The 15,802-nt window shown below is 44.0% G+C and overlaps 1 protein-coding gene across 1 annotated transcript in view; it reads right to left on the bottom strand.

The window, feature by feature from the left end:
* The window catches only part of SYT10 (synaptotagmin 10), a 34,953-nt gene extending 20,571 nt beyond the window's left edge, over positions 1-14,382 (bottom strand). The window contains exons 1-2 of the mRNA XM_066551127.1: positions 14,207-14,382; positions 631-988 (exon numbers count right to left, since the gene is read on the bottom strand). Coding sequence (XP_066407224.1) covers positions 631-988; positions 14,207-14,357 — 509 coding nt within the window. The 5' untranslated portion in view covers positions 14,358-14,382. The remainder of the gene's footprint in view (positions 1-630; positions 989-14,206) is intronic.
* Between the last annotated feature and the right edge of the window lie 1,420 nt (positions 14,383-15,802).

Consider the following 15,802-nt stretch of genomic DNA (forward strand, 5'->3'; position numbering starts at 1 on the left):
GCACCTGATGAAAATTAAAGTTTCTGTCCTCCACTTTAATACTAAAGAAACCCCTAAGGAATGCAATGTGATTTTCATTTATTATAGACCTATATGGAATCTGTGCAGCTTTAAGATCAGTCCATAAGGATCTGTATTTTTAGACTGGAATTTTAATTCCATCATAATCAGCAAACCATGTCTTCAGGAAATGTGCCATCAACAATGAGTCTATCATTCATTTGGTTGAAAGGGAAACTTTCATCTGCAAAAACAACTGATGGATCTATAAAAAACATCTCTGTGAAAATCTAGACTCGCAATTCTTTAAAAAAAGCACTGAAATATGTTTTTCTGTAATCAAAACCCAAAAGGGAAACGCTTAAAGTGGCAACAGCTATCTTTACAAAGTAGTAGAAGATGTAGATTTCACTTTCATGTGTTAAAATGATTATGTAACTGAAGGTACACTAAATGCTCCAGAATATTCTGTCCAAAGAACAATGCGGCTTCACATTCACATGACCGATGTTTTACCCAAAACTTCTAAGAAACCTGTGAATAATCCAGCAATCCTGGAAATTTTCAGCAGTGTTCCTGCTCTACTTGTTCCTGGGAAAGGTGCCACAGGTGGGGGTGCCTCTGACCTACCTTGATGAGGACGTGGGCTCGGTGATCTGCCTCTGCATCCGAGCGTGTCTGATCAGATGCTCCTTCAGCGCGTTCTGCACTTCTGCTGGGATATCAGGGGAAGTGTGGCTGATTTTCAGAGCTGCTTCAAGCACCTTGGTCGTAGCTTTCCCATTTTCTTTGACTTCCTTTTTCTCACTGTTCTCCAAAACCTCCGTGGGAGCGCTGGAGTTGCTCTGTGGGACATTGCTGGCACTGGAGGTGAGGGGTTTGCTCCTCCAGCAGGGCCAGCACAGCTTCCAAAAGACAAAAAGCGAGACCACCAGCAAGGCAAGCCCGCAGAAGCTGACAACCACTGCTAAGAGACTGACTGAGACATCTGCAAGGAATTAGAAACAAAAAGCATCGTGACAGACAAACATGCAGAGAAAAAAAATTTAAAAATTACACAGGCAAGGAGATAGAAGCATTTTTATTCTTATGTCTGTGTGGAGTTTTAAAGTCCTATTAAAGGTTGTGAGTTGTTGAGTTGTTTTGAGTTGGTTTTTTTTTCTTTTTCTTTTTTTTTCTTTCTTTTTCTTTTTCTTTCTTTTTTTCTTTTTCTTTTTGATATCTAAGCATGTATCTTTAAGATTTTATCATTTTATTATTATTTAATTTATTATTTTCTCTATTATTTCTTTATTATTTTCTAATATCTGCTTCATAAACATTCCTTTAGCTGTTCCAGCCAAGGGCCAGTATGTGTATACCACTCACCACATACTCAGAGATTCTTCTCAGGAATTTTCCTTCTCAGGAATTTTCCTTCTCACGTTGTAAGGAAACAACCCCAAAACTTCCCAGCAATTGTTGGCTAAGGATGTTGAGATCAGTAAATGAAAGGAATATTGACCTAGTTTGCTAAAGCAAAGTTACTATAATCAAACAACAAATATTCACACTGAGATTTAAAGCAAACACATGAGAATTCTGTTCTCAAATCTAGATTTCCAGTTTTGAAAACAAGCACCTATATAGACAGCCTTCTCCTGATGGGTAATGTACACATCCCTTTGCTTACTGGCCTCAGATGGAGGACACAGATGCTGAAAACATCAACAACTTTAATTTCAGTCAGAGGCTGTTGATGCTTAGTTCTTTAGAACATATATTTAGAACACCAAGAACACGTTGATGGAAAAGTTAAGCCACAGTCAACATTTTCTATCAGTACACATGAAGACAGATTAGATCTAAACTGCTAAAGGCTGATGCACAAATTTCTTTGAGATTTGCCAAACTTCTGACTCTGTGTGCCAACTGCTTCAGAAACATTTTAAACCCCAACATTTAGGTGTAAATAGGAACAAGATAAAGTCTGTCATAAATAAGGGATTTCTGTGGTTAAATCACCAGCTCTGGACTAAGGCTGTGTCAGACCAAGATAGCACAGATATATCAGTATCTAAAATTCTGCTGTGAAAATACAGCTGGCTTCAGAGAACACAGCGAAATGCCCCGAGCTGTACAGAGACAATGCTGTACACTGAGCTACTCTGGCTGCCCTGTGTTTGACTTTTGCTGCCAAAACTGCTTAGAATATCCAATAACCTGGCCAGAGATAGGAGAACAGATTTCATAGCAACAAAATTCCATGGACGCACACGGTTTTACACGATGGTGGATCACCAGGACTGCCAGTTGAGCCCTAATTAGGAGTTTTATTCTATGTGACATGCTTCCATTTGATTTTTCCAATATCCTGTAATATTATAACCAAAAAAATCCCTTTCCTTTTCAAAACAGCCTTTTATATGCCTTAAAATTATTCACTAAGCCCTGCTTAAATATCCCTCAAGTAATGGCTGCTGCTGTTTGTTACAACAAGTTTTGACAGCTGAACAGCTAATACTTGATTGTATCCATAACTCCAGGCTACAGGCTACTAGACTGAATCACTGGAAAAGTGCAAAGAGAATTTGAGCATATTTTTATAGATTTTCACGTGAGTATAAAGGTATGGATTAGATCCATGAAACATAATGTACTTCACTAGTGCTTATGAGAATTGAAGACGGAAAGATGAAGCAGAATGATGAAGATAGAGAGCTGAAGGTGAAAATCTGGCAATGTTTTCTATGTTAATATATAATATCCAAATGCATCTCTCAGTAACAAACACTGAACTTACAGAACCAAACTGAACTTACAGACCACTCTTCATGAAAATGTGTGAGAAAAGCAAAAATGTATAGAAAATGTTGTGGTCTGGAGATCATACCCTTCCAGCCAATTGTTAGCCATGGATCAGGAATTACAATAAGTAAATGATTGTTCTTGGTGGGTGGTTTGGATGTGTCCTTCTGTTTCAGAGGATGACAGGCATTAATAGCAAGGAGAGAGGCTCTTGCATGATCCTCAGGAAAGGATCTGTAGTGGATTGATTGACAGATGCCAGAGGCCCATCAAAGATGCTCTGTCAGACCCCTCCTCAGATGGATGGGAAAAAAATATGACAAAAAAGCTTGTGGGGCAAGATAAGGACAGGGAGAGATCACTCAGCAATTACTTAACTTGGGGAAATAAATTTATTACCAGTCAAATAAATGGTGACAAATAAAACCAAACCATAAACCAATTTTCTGCCCTCCTCCCTTCTTCTGGGGCTCAACTTCACTCCTGCTTCCTCTGCCTCCCCCCTGCAGAAGCACAGGGGGAAGGGCACCAGCTCATCACACATTGTCCCTGCTGCTCCATCCTCTTCAGGACTCCTCACACTCCTGCCCTGCTGCTCTCCTGCAGTGTGTGGTCCCTGGCAAGGGAGCCAGTCCTGCACAAACTCCAGTGGGAATCCTTCCCACACACTGCCCCAGGGTCTCCCTTCTCCTGGGAGAACACTTTCCAGCACGAGCCCACTGCAGGGTCAGCAGTCATCGTAGATATTTTTTCCCCCGACGAGGGGGAGAGAATGTGCATCTGACTCCATCTTATCAGAAGGCTGATTAATTACTTTATTATACTATATTATTCTATATTATATTACATTATATTACATTATATTACATTACATCTAAACTGAATCTGCCAAGCACTCAACTGCACTCCACTGCCCACAATCTCATGACTGTCAGCTGACAGTCCCAACAAACACACTTGGCCCTGATAGGCCAGGGAAACAAATCACCATCACTTTGGCTAAACAGTCTCCATATTGCACTCTACTTTGGCACAAACACAGGCATAGCAAATGATAAGAATTGTTTTTCCTTTCTCTGAGGTTCAGAGAATGTGAAACCCAGAAATATTCTTGGGAAAATTTGTGCCTTGCTTGTCTCTGTGAAGAGAAATGTGGCGACAAGGAGTCTTGGCAGCAAGACTGCTCCAGTGAGGGATCCTCTCTCTTTCCACAGGTCCACAGATCCTGCCAGGGGCCTTCTGCAGGGTGGGCTCCTCACAGGGTCACGGCCTCCTTTGGGAATTCACCTGCTTTGGGATTGGGATGGGCTGCAGCAGTGAAGACCTGCAGAGGGAGGCACCTCACTCTCACACGTGGAGTGTAGCCATGGTATTTTCTAAAAATCCTTTCCTTAGGATTTTTTCTCTTGAGAAGCTGAGAGGCCTCAGGAACAAAATGTAAACAATGGTTATCTGCTGCTGTGGAATGCAGCAGGTGGATCTGTGATTGGTCTCATGTGGTTGTTTCTAATCAATGACCAATCACAGTCCAGCTGTCTCAGACTGTCTTGGTCAGTCACAAGGCTTTGTTATCATTATTTTTCTATTCTTAGCTAGCCTTCTGATGAAATCCTTTCTTCTATTCTTTTAGTATAGTTTTAATATAATATATATAATAAAATAATAAATCAAGCCTTCTGAAACATGGCGTCAGATCCTCATCTCTTCCCTCAACCTCGGACCCCTGTGAACACGGTCACACTGGAGCTCCCCCTCCTCTCCTTCTTCACAGACCTTGGTATCTGCAGAGTTGTTCCTCACAAATTCTCACTCCCCTCCTCCAGCTGCTGATGCACAGCAGATTTTTTTTTTCTCCCTTCTTAAAAACCTTTTCCTGCAACCCCTGTGTGTGGGGGGCTCAGCCTAGGCCATCCTGGAGCCAGCTGTCCTTGGCTCTGTTGGACATGGGGGAAGCTTCCAGAAGCTTCTCACAGACACCCCCTCCTGCTACCAAAACCTGGCCAGGCAAACCCAATGCACAGTCAAAAATGAGTTTGGTATATTCATACAGATGTAGGCCTCACTGAAGAACCTTCTTTGATAGATTGAACCAGACCAACCTGGTCAGGCAACATGGCCAAATTTTTTGTCTCTTCTCAAAGTGTGACAAAAACTGTAACTCTTGAAAATGTTGACGGTCTTCCGTCAACAGAAATAAATAAAAATTAAGGAAAAAAAAGAGAACAGAACAAAAAATAAATTCAATTTTGGGTGATTTGCAATATTGCCAGCTCAGTTTAGGGACAGTTGGCATAATTAGGTTATATTTTGAGAGGAAGACTTTTAGAGCTGAAAATTGTAGGGTTTTTTTCCATTTGGAAAATGTTGAAGGAGGATGTTTTAACAACTTTGAAACTGCTGGAAACATTTCAAAACCAGAAATATGAAAATTGATCCCTTCCAGCAGAGCCTCAATTTGATGAATAGATACTATCACTGAAAAACATTGCATCAAAGCATTTCTAGCCAATTCTAATTTAAGTTTTTCACTGCAAGACATTTTTCAAGTCTTCAAATAACTTCTTGTCTCCTTTCAACACCTACTCCTGTACTTCAACTTTCTCTAAGCTGTTTTTCTGGATTTTCATTAAGCTACTTCAAAGTTGAAAAAGCTCCCAAAATCCTTACAGAAAATTTGTTTTATATCTGTAAAATAATCCCATGAAATACCTAAAGTCTTATCAGCAGAGATAAGGAACTAATTCTATAAACAGGTGTAGTTTCAATTTTTGGCTATTTTATTAATAAATTTAACAGCCTCACATATTGAATTTCATAGTGCAACAAATACAGGAAATATTTGAATTGCTAGAAAAATTACCAAAAAATAGTTCATTAAGAAAACTACCTAATTACATTTATTACCACAATTGCTAAAAAGCAATCACTATGCCATGAAATAAAAATTGACATAAAGAGCATATTGCTCAATGTCCTTCCTTCTGTCAGTCACTCAACTGAGCAATTATGAGACATTTGTTATTATGTGAAGAGTGAACTCATCTGAAGAGCAGTCAAACCCTTTGTGTGTTGGGCTGGATATGCCTCTTTTATTAAAGTTTTATAGGAAGTTTGGTTGAAGAATGTAGAACATTAAGAGGAAGTTCTGCAGACTTGGAACTTCTTCACATCCCTGCCAAGGAATCCTGAATGGGAAGAAAAATGGGTACTGAAGGATGGATTTGCAGTCAGACCAGGGTTGCACTTCACATAAAAAAGTGTTGTTTTAAGATATAGAACTGGTGACAAATTCAAAGACTGCCTAAGTTTTTAAGGGCAGAGGAGATAATGCTGGGAGAGCATTAATTGTCAACATTGTGAATAATGTTCTCACTGGTCCAAAAGAAAACAAAACCAATCTTGCACAACTCTTTTTGAACTGGTAATTGCAGATTGTCTGCAATGGTTTAGATTTGCATAGAACAGGACATTGCTCTGAAAATTCAGAAATATTACAGAATTGTGCATTTCCATTCTTGTTCTCATGCTTGGTATACTCAGGAATGTCAAGAAGATCTTTTTTTCTCATACCATCCCCTTCTGGTCTGTGGGAGACCTTCCAATAACTTCATTTCACTCTTGGTGAACTCCCTTTACTGAAGTTTGTTCAAAATGTTGTATTTCTAGTATTGATAAAATTTAATAACTGGAAGCATCCTGTTTCCTCATGGTTTGGTATTTAAAACTACTCTTTCAAGATATGAAATTTTGGACAATTTTCTATTTCTCATATAAGAAAGGCATGTCTATTGAGAAGCCTCAAAAATTCTCTGTATTTTTCTAAACATCCTCTGATACATTTCTACCATAAAAGTCTCCTTGATAGCCAGGTTTTTGTATCAGGCAAGTACCTCAGGAACATCCTCATGTGTTGCTTTTTATTTTCTTTTCTGGATGCTAGGTAATATCTTGAGCATTGGGTTTGGTACTGTGAATTTCAAAAAGTTTTTGTTTGGAACTTGCCTCAGAAAAGTTCTGCCCATGTGTTTGCACACATGTACATTGGCAGACTTCCATTTCAAAACCAAATTAAGGTCACTCACATTTAAGGAAATATATGCCTCATGAGGCTGAATTTGGAAAAACATACTCCAGAAACCTGTGGTATTGAATGGAGACAGAAACACAGAGTGCTGTGATGTGGGTGCACAGGTGTGTGAGGGTCAGACACATCTGATATGAACCACATTAAAGAGAATGGATTCTTCCCAGAAAAGGAGCAGGAGTGAAAGAGACACCTGGGGAAAGGAGGGATCTATTCTCTTCTGGCCCATTTCTTTGTCTACATCTGATCTTGGTTCCTTGAAATATTTAAAGGGCAATGTCTGCAACCTGTGTTCAAACCTATTTTTCTTTAACTTTGAATTTGTTCTCTTGTCCATCAAGCCATAAGGTACTTCATTCTTTCCATAATAAAGGAACTCTTGTGTATGTAATACCAGGAGTCAGCTCAATCAGATAAACTAATGTCTCTGATTTTATAGGATTTAAAGGGAAGCGGGGCCCTTATAAATTATAAAAGATCTGGGGCCAATAAATCTCCCCTATCCCCATGTAGATGAACTAGTTGGTTCAACCCATCATTTCTGCTGTTAGGTTTCCTTGGGGAAATTTTAAGCACATAAAAACTTGCTGGTATTAATTTTTACTCTGCATTAGCAGATCTTCCACAATTAGCCCTGTCTCATCCAAATCCCTTCAGATGGGGACATGATGCTCTAGCATGCCTCAGAAAGTGGCAGGTGCAGAGTCTTGTATTTTCTCTCTCAATCTGAACCTGTCAAAACACCTGACTTAGATATCAAATGGCAAAAAAAAAGCCTTTCACTTAAAAGAGTAGGTGTGACCTCCTCTCCTGTTCCCATGGAGAAGCATCCTTAGAAGATCTTGCTCAGACTTTTACTCTGGCCTTATTGTGACTGTGTTCCCTCCCTGTTAATTCATTCTGGTGTCTGATTTTTTTCCACACAGCCACCACCATCTTCTGGCTTCTGGTAGATCACTTAATGCTAGCAGAACTCTGTGATAGCTTTTTTCCTGACAGGAGGGAGCCAAATGAATTCAGGGATCACTGTGATTTACTACATGATCACAGCACGCAGAATTATTAATCTCTTGTCAAAATCAATTTATCTAAGCTATATTAGAGATGATGGGTCTCACTTTTGCCTGGCTGGGTCTGGAAATTATTGGTCTTCACTCTCAAAGCTCTTTCTGGCCTACATGCTTTTCTGCTTGTTGACTCTCAATCTCAACAGGAGGGACTCTCTGCTAGACCTACACCTGCCCATTTAGCTTTCCATTAAATGAAGAAAAACTACAGCCTTATGCTTGGTCCTGTGCAATTCTCAGACTTTTGAGGATCTCTTTGTGTCTGCAGGAAGCCCTCACTATCCTCTTTCAATCAGAACACTCCATGAGCTCCCTGGGCTGCTGCTCACCACAAGGACACCAAAAGCTGTAAGGAGGTTCCTGCAGCTCAAGAGTCATCTATGAATTGTCATGGCTATGTTTATTCCTACCCAGCATTATATAACAAACATCTCACACATATGACAGGACCCAGAGAAACACTATGTCTCCTCATCATCTGTATAGATTTGTTCTCCAGATGGTATAAATCTTTCTGTATTTCCCCCTGTATTTTATTATGAAATGTGTATAGAGTAAGATGCTTTTGTAAACCTCTTGTTTTTCTGTGTATTGCTGCTGTCTGTATTGCTGTGACTGCCTTCACATTTTTTGTAAATAAGTCTGGTCTCAGTGGTACGTTTACCCCCCTGGTTTTGCCTTTATGCTGCTGAATTAGATGTATTTCTGGTTTTCACAGCTGATTAACACTGATCTTGTAAGTTATGTTTTTTATGTTATGCACTTTTTTCCCATCAAGCCTTATTTCTCTGATAGCAACATTGATCTAACCAGGTGATGAACTGGATGCAAAATAATTTGGTCGGTCTGTTACCTGTTAAAATGTTTATTATTTGACTTTCTCACATTCCCCTGTAGCAGAGACACTGTTTCATTTCTCTGTAACAGAATGCTCACTTGTTTCACACAACAGTTACTTTATCACAAAGAAAAATGCTCCTTTCTTGTATGACAGCCTGATCACTGTAGCCGTCACATTTGTCCAAGCCATTTCTCATCCCCTTCATGCTTTGGCACAGTTGAGCAGAATTTACAAGCACTCTGTGGGGTAAATCTGTTCTTCCCCCTCCCCTAAATATATCCAGGCAGTGCAAGCACAGCCACAGCTCACACTGCTTGTGGATGAGTGTGCACTATGTGCATGAACACAGTGTGTTCAAAGGAGCCAGGACTAAATGTAAACTAAATCAGCTGCCACCCAGCAGGCTGAGAGCTGTCAGAGAAGCTTCTGACAGCCAACAGGAGTCACATGGCAGCTACAGCAGGAGGACACAAGGCATTGCTCTCCGTGGAAGAGTGGGTCTGTATTACAGACTGGCCATGGGCAGGATGCTCCAGTGCTTTCTTACTCCCTCTGTACTTTTATAGCAAACTGTCAGTCAGGGGTAGGGTTAAAAACTTGGTAGGTTAAACTGTTTTGTTAACAGAATAACTGTCAGTAGAATATTTACATGAATAACAAATGATCCCCTAGAAGCTGATGCTCTTTGCATGGTCAACTTTCAAAAATCAATTGTCTGACAAACAAAGGAGCAAGAGTGAACATCACTCTCAAGATAGTCACTACCCATTCTAGTGGGCTAAAATATGCCCTCAATGTTTATAGCAGAGCTGGGTTTGCAGCTCTGTAATAAACATTTGTCACCCATGGGAACTGATAATGAGAGAGTAAAGTTTTGCATGACCAGCAGGCCTAAAAAAAGGCAAAGAGCACAAAGTACCCACCATTTGCAGAGGACATAAAATGAATTTTAAACATGTGTCCCTAGAGCAGAATGTCCAAACTCCTCTCATTATACTGTATGCAATTGGCTTAATCTTCAGAAATGCTCACAACTGGGACCTTTGATGTGCTTGGTTCCACTGAAAATGAGGAGGGATGCTTAGCTGAAAAAAATTAATTAGAGTCCTTTTTTAATGAGATAACCTGAGCCAAGATACCAGTATAACCACACTGCATATTTGAGTTTGGGACAGTTATAGAAAATGAATAATTTAATAAGTTTAGAGATAAATTTTATTATATGAAATCCTGCACATCCAGCTCCCATTTATTTTCCACCTTAACTCTTATAATTGACATCTTAATTATTTTGCCCAAATGTACTGGAGGTGTAAAACAAAAAGAAAACAGCTGCACATCTAATTGTGCATTTTGCCAAAAATGCTATAACTTTCAGAAGAAAGCTCACAGTCATCTAATCATACAGAGGTACTATAAACCTAAACATCTTCCTAATCTTTTCACTTGAGCATTCCCCTGAGATGAGCAAATTAATAGTTCTTGTCATTGCTGGGGCAGAAAATATACAGCAGATGTCTATATTCACTTAAAAGTTCTTAGAAATTTACTAAATTTCCTGTCTCATGAAGATTATTTGCTATGAGTTCTGTTGAGTGATTGTTTATTACATTAAATATGATCACCTCTTCTTGACCTAAGCAGCGAGCAGTAATTGAGGGTCCTAAGGTGTTGGTGCTGGCACTGAGAAGAAAAAACCTGTTGAATAATCAATCATTTCTTTGATGTAAACCTGTCTGTTCCCTTATTGGCAGGAAAACTGAATATCTACCCTTTCTGCTTGGTTGCTTCATTTTGTGACACTTTGCCTTCCCAGAGCCAAACTTACCATTTTTTCTTCTGGCTGTTATCTCCAGCTTCCTCTTTGTTTGTTTATCTTTTTTATGCTTCTTTCTCTCATCTAGGCATATACACTATCAAAAAAAAAAATCACTGCCCAGCGTCTCTGCTTCTCTCTGAAATTTCCTGGGTCATGGAGTCAATATTGTCTCATATTTTGCTTTGAGCCTGTGATTGGGTGATGCATCTTCTGCCTCAAGTAGCTGATTCCTCTGAGAAGCTTGGCTGCTTTTCATGGTCTAGCTGAACAGAAGGCTATCCCCACACTCACTAACACAACCATACCAATGCAGTTCTAGTCGCATTTCACAGTGTTTTCAACTTCCAGAACATGTTTTTATCCTTGCATTAAATAGAAAAAGGTCTCCTTTCCTTTTTACCCTCTACTCTTTTACTTTCTGAAAGGTTGCTTGCACCATTCTTTCCTTTTCAAATATGTGTCTCCTCATGGTTTACAGAGTCACTGAATACTCTGAGTTGGAAGGCCCCCACAAGAATCACCTAGTCCAACTCCTGGCCCTGCACAGGACCATCCCCAAGAATCACACCATGTGCCTGGAAGCATTGTCCAAATGTTTCTTGAGCTCTGTCAGGCTTGGTACTGCTTAGACTTCTCTCCTTTAGTGACATCTCATTAGTGATTTTTGTCTATTCTACCTTTGTGATACTTTTAGGTATCTTTTTGAAATGAGGAAAACAGAACTGAACATTTAACATTTCCACCTTTAATGAAGAGGATCCATGGTTGTTCAGTGCTCTAGACAACATTAGCTTTATCCATAGAGATGACAAGGAACTCTATGTGTATTTGAAGAGGAAATGTGGCATGGCTCACCTTTCAGTGACACCACTTCTCTCAGCTTAAACTGTATTTAGAATATTTCTGCTCACAAAATTGATGCAAGTTATATTTATACCTTGTCTACCTAAGTGTTTACATGTTAAAATATTGTCAATTATCAGCAATGACAGTGTGTCTGGTCCTCCTCTGGAGACAGAGTATATGTTCATTAGCAGTGTTGCTAATGAGATAATGCTCAATATACTGTGCATCTCAATAAAGTTGACACCCATCATCTAATATTGATTTCCTTTTAAGGGGGAAAAAGTGAGATTCAGGAATTCAGCTGAGATGTGGCACCCAGTGGTTCCAGCTCCTGTTAACTATATTTTTTCCCTAATACAACAACTGTAAGGTATTACAAATGGAAAACAAAGAAGATTGTTGACTTTCAAGAAATGCTTAAAAAGAAGCTCATCTTATTATACATAATGCAGCATTGAACCAAGTGTTGAAGATTCTCATTTTCCAAACAGCAGATCTTGGTTTACCTCATGGAATGTTTTGTGTCCTTCATATCCCACCTGTTTATACACCAACTTTGCAGAGCCTAATTTTCCAGGCTCCATAGGGTAATGCTGTTTTCATTCAACCTTCTACCATTCAGACCATGAAGACTAACACAGAGCATGACCAGAATATTCATGATCCGTGATGGGGGGAAGGCTGCAGCCCCCCTGCCCCTCCTTGCCTTGCTGCCCTGCCCCGGTGGCTGGGTCGGGCTGGGCTGACTAGAGCAGGGTCAGACAACAGTGATTTTGATCTGAGACACTACAAATAACCTGAAATTTGTGGTAAAATCTGTGGGTATTCAAAGAAAAGAAAGTAACAACAAAAAGCCCATCAGCTGCGGCGGCAGCGACAGCGCAGCTGGGGCACATGCTGAGAACCTGCTGCTTTACATGACCTGGCGTTAATTTATTTAATTTGCACTGTTACACTTGGCATTTGCTGGCCATAATGCAAGCTGTTCATTTGCATTTATGGACAGACAGTAGAGGTTATCAATCCCATCTAGCAGAAATTAGGCACAGAACTTTGAGCAACTTTCAAGCCCTGTCCTAAAAATAAGTGCTGAGAAAAACAAGGTGTCCAGAGAGCACCACACAGGATAATGTAAAAGTATAGAGTTGGTTCCAAAAGGTGCAGAAAATCCAGATATCAGGGACCAAAGGCACCACTATTAGGACTCAAAATCTTAGTTTCAATATGACAATTTTTCTGAATTTGGAATATTTAAATTAACCTAAATTTTCTCCTCCCACCCTACCCCAATTTTCCTGTGCAAGTGTCCCGGGCCGGATCGCAGCTCTGCCTTGACTCCACAGGTTCCCAGTGCCTGTCAGACGGCACTCCTGCCTCCCCCAGCGATGAGCGGAGAGGATGCAAAACCCTCAAACCCCACTCAGAAAAGGGAGACTGCGAGGCGGGACGTGCCGAGCTGCGCCCGAGCCCTGCCGGCTGCCCGCCCTGCCCGCCGCCCGACCTGTTACCCGGGCCCCAGTGTCGCACGCCAAACGCAGAGGGACAGCGGGGACGAGAGAGGGAGAGCGGGTGCAGCCCACGCGTGGCGCGCCCGGCCCACGGAACCGCTGCCCACCCGTGACGAGAGCACGGACCGCAGCCCTGTGCCCCCTTCCCATCCGTGACAAGAGCACGGACCGCAGCCCTGTGCCCCGCTGCCCACCCGTGACAAGAGCACGGACCGCAGTTCTGTGCCCCGCTGCCCACCCGTGACAAGAGCACGGACCGCAGTTCTGTGCCCACCCGTGACAAGAGCACAGACCGCAGCCCTCTGCCCCCTTCCCGTCCGTGACAAGAGCACAGACCGCAGCCCTCTGCCCCCTTCCTGTCCGTGACAAGAGCACGGACCGCAGCCCTGTGCCCCGCTGCCCACCCGTGACAGGAGCACGGACCGCAGCCCTCTGCCCCCTTCCCGTCCGTGACAAGAGCACAGACCGCAGCCCTCTGCCCCCTTCCCATCCGTGACAAGAGCACGGACCGCAGCCCTCTGTCCCGCTTCCCACCCATGACAAGAGCACGGACCGCAGCTTTGTCCCCCTGCCCACCCGTGACAAGAGCAGGGACCGCAGCCCTCTGCCCCCTTCCCATCCGTGACAGGAGCACAGACCGCAGCCCTGTGCCCACCCGTGACAAGAGCACGGACCGCAGCCCTGTGCCCCGCTGCCCACCCGTGACAGGAGCACGGACCGCAGCCCTGTGCCCACCCGTGACAGGAGCACGGACCGCAGCCCTCTGCCCCCTTCCCATCCGTGACAAGAGCACGGACCGCAGCCCTGTGCCCGCCCGCACGGCCCCGCTAACACATGCAGCAGCAGCAGCAGCCCGGCTCCGGGCTTTCCGTACAGACAAACTCCCGTCGTGGGGAAACCTTGCCGAAGCGGAGCTGCGGGCGGCAAACCAGCGAGCTGCGCGGGAACGGGGCCGTCTCCGGCGGCGATTTCTGTCCCCTGGGCACCTGTCCGTGCTCCCCGGCCCCACGCCCGCACCCTCGCCCGCTGCCCCCGCGTTTGCCCCGCCGCGCTGCTCCCGGTCCCGGCGCTCCCCTCGGCGCTCCTCGGCGGGCTGCGAGAGGGAGCGCATTTTAAGGCGGGCTGCGTGCCTGCCCCCCCCCATTCCGCCCCCTCCGCACGCAGGGAAAGCGAAGGGAAAAGTTGCGCTCTCCGGCCGCCCACGCCTCGCTGTCCGCCCCGCGGCGGCGGCGGGGCCGGTGCCGGTGCCGGTACCTGTGCCGCCGATGCCCTGCCGGGCGCTCTCCAGGGGGAAGATGCCGGCGCACTTCTCCCGCTCCACCTGCCCGCCCAGGCACAGCTCCGAGATGATCTGCAGCGCCTTGTGGCAGAGGCTGCCCACGCCGTCCTCCGCCGGGAAACTCATCTTGCGCCCCGGCCGCCGCCGCTAGGCCATGGCCGGCGCGGGACGGCTCCGCGCCCGACCCGCGCTGCCTCCGCGGGGAGCGGAGCGGGGCGGAGCGGCGGCGGCGGCGGCGGGAGCGGCGCGAGTGCTCCGAAGAAGTAGTGAAGGAGCGGGGGGAGGCAAAAAAAAAAGAAAAAAAGGGGGGGGGGGGAGGGAGAAAAAAAAATAAAAAGAGGGGGAAAAAAAATAAACATCCACTTAGCAACGCGTTTTGTGGCTCTGGGCTCCGGCAGGCGGCTCGGCCAATGGCAGCCCGGCGCGGGGGGCGGGGGGCCCTCGCATCCCCCGGGAAACTTTTCCTTCCCCCGCCCCGCGGCCCCGCTCCGTGCGGCGCGGTGGGCGGAGCGCGGTCCCCTCCCGGCCGCAGCACCCCCGGCCCGGCGGGGCAGCGGGAACAGTGCGGGGACAGCGGGGACAGCGGGGCGCTCCGGGCGCTGCTCCTCCACCGCTCACCAGCGGAGCTGGCTCCCCACCGCTCTGCTCGTTCTTCCCCCAGCGTTTCTTCTGAGGGGACCTCGGCGGGGTGATCTTCATTGCGGGCTACCGAGCCGCGTCGAATTAACTTCGCTGACCAAATCACCGTCTCCACTCCGCTTCTCCGCAGCGGAGGGAGCGGGACGTTGACTCTGTGGATTTCTTTAACTTCTAAAGGAGTTAGAGGAACCTTACGGTTGTCTGGTCTGTTTCCTCTACAGATTCTGTAAAGTTGGGTTATGTTATAGGTAAAAAAGTTGCAGCTACGATGTGTGTTTGAATATACTTCTAAAAATCAGTGCAGTGTATACCACTAGTGGTTGTTTCAGTTATTGGATACGGAGCTGAGCAAGACTTCAGCTGTTAACTTGTTCATCTACTTACTGAAATTCTGACACAATTTTATATTTCTGAGGGAAAATTCCTCTAGTTCGATGGCATAAATATGTCTTGCAATGCTTAATTCTAGCTAGGCATAGATGGAAGGATATCTGCCAGCAGTTTACTTAGCAGCACTGCCTGTAGTCTGCTGCTTGGGTGTCTTGGTTTCATAGGCATGAGAAGTTAACTTCTGTGCTGCTGTGCTTTTTTTTCCCCTCTGCATTTTGAATTTTTTATCCATTACCTGCAGATAAATATCTCTAGCAAACTGTCAAGTTTAACAGTTGAAAACTTTAAAACCATCCTTCGATAGCTGAATTACAGAATAAGGAAATTAATTATTATTCCAGTTTTAATTCTCAAATTCTGTACTTTATATAGCATAGATACTTGTTAAAAACACAAGAAGATACTTCTAAACCCCAGCCTTTTGGTGGTTTGAAGGAGCATGCATTTATACAGATGAATTAATGCAAATGCACTCTTCAAAATCTTAGGGAAGTAGTAGACTGAGTTGTACACAAACTGTAACATCAACACAAAATCTGTTC

Source organism: Molothrus aeneus, chromosome 5 (assembly GCF_037042795.1).
Source record: "Molothrus aeneus isolate 106 chromosome 5, BPBGC_Maene_1.0, whole genome shotgun sequence".
NCBI classification, from domain to species: Eukaryota; Metazoa; Chordata; class Aves; order Passeriformes; family Icteridae; genus Molothrus; species Molothrus aeneus.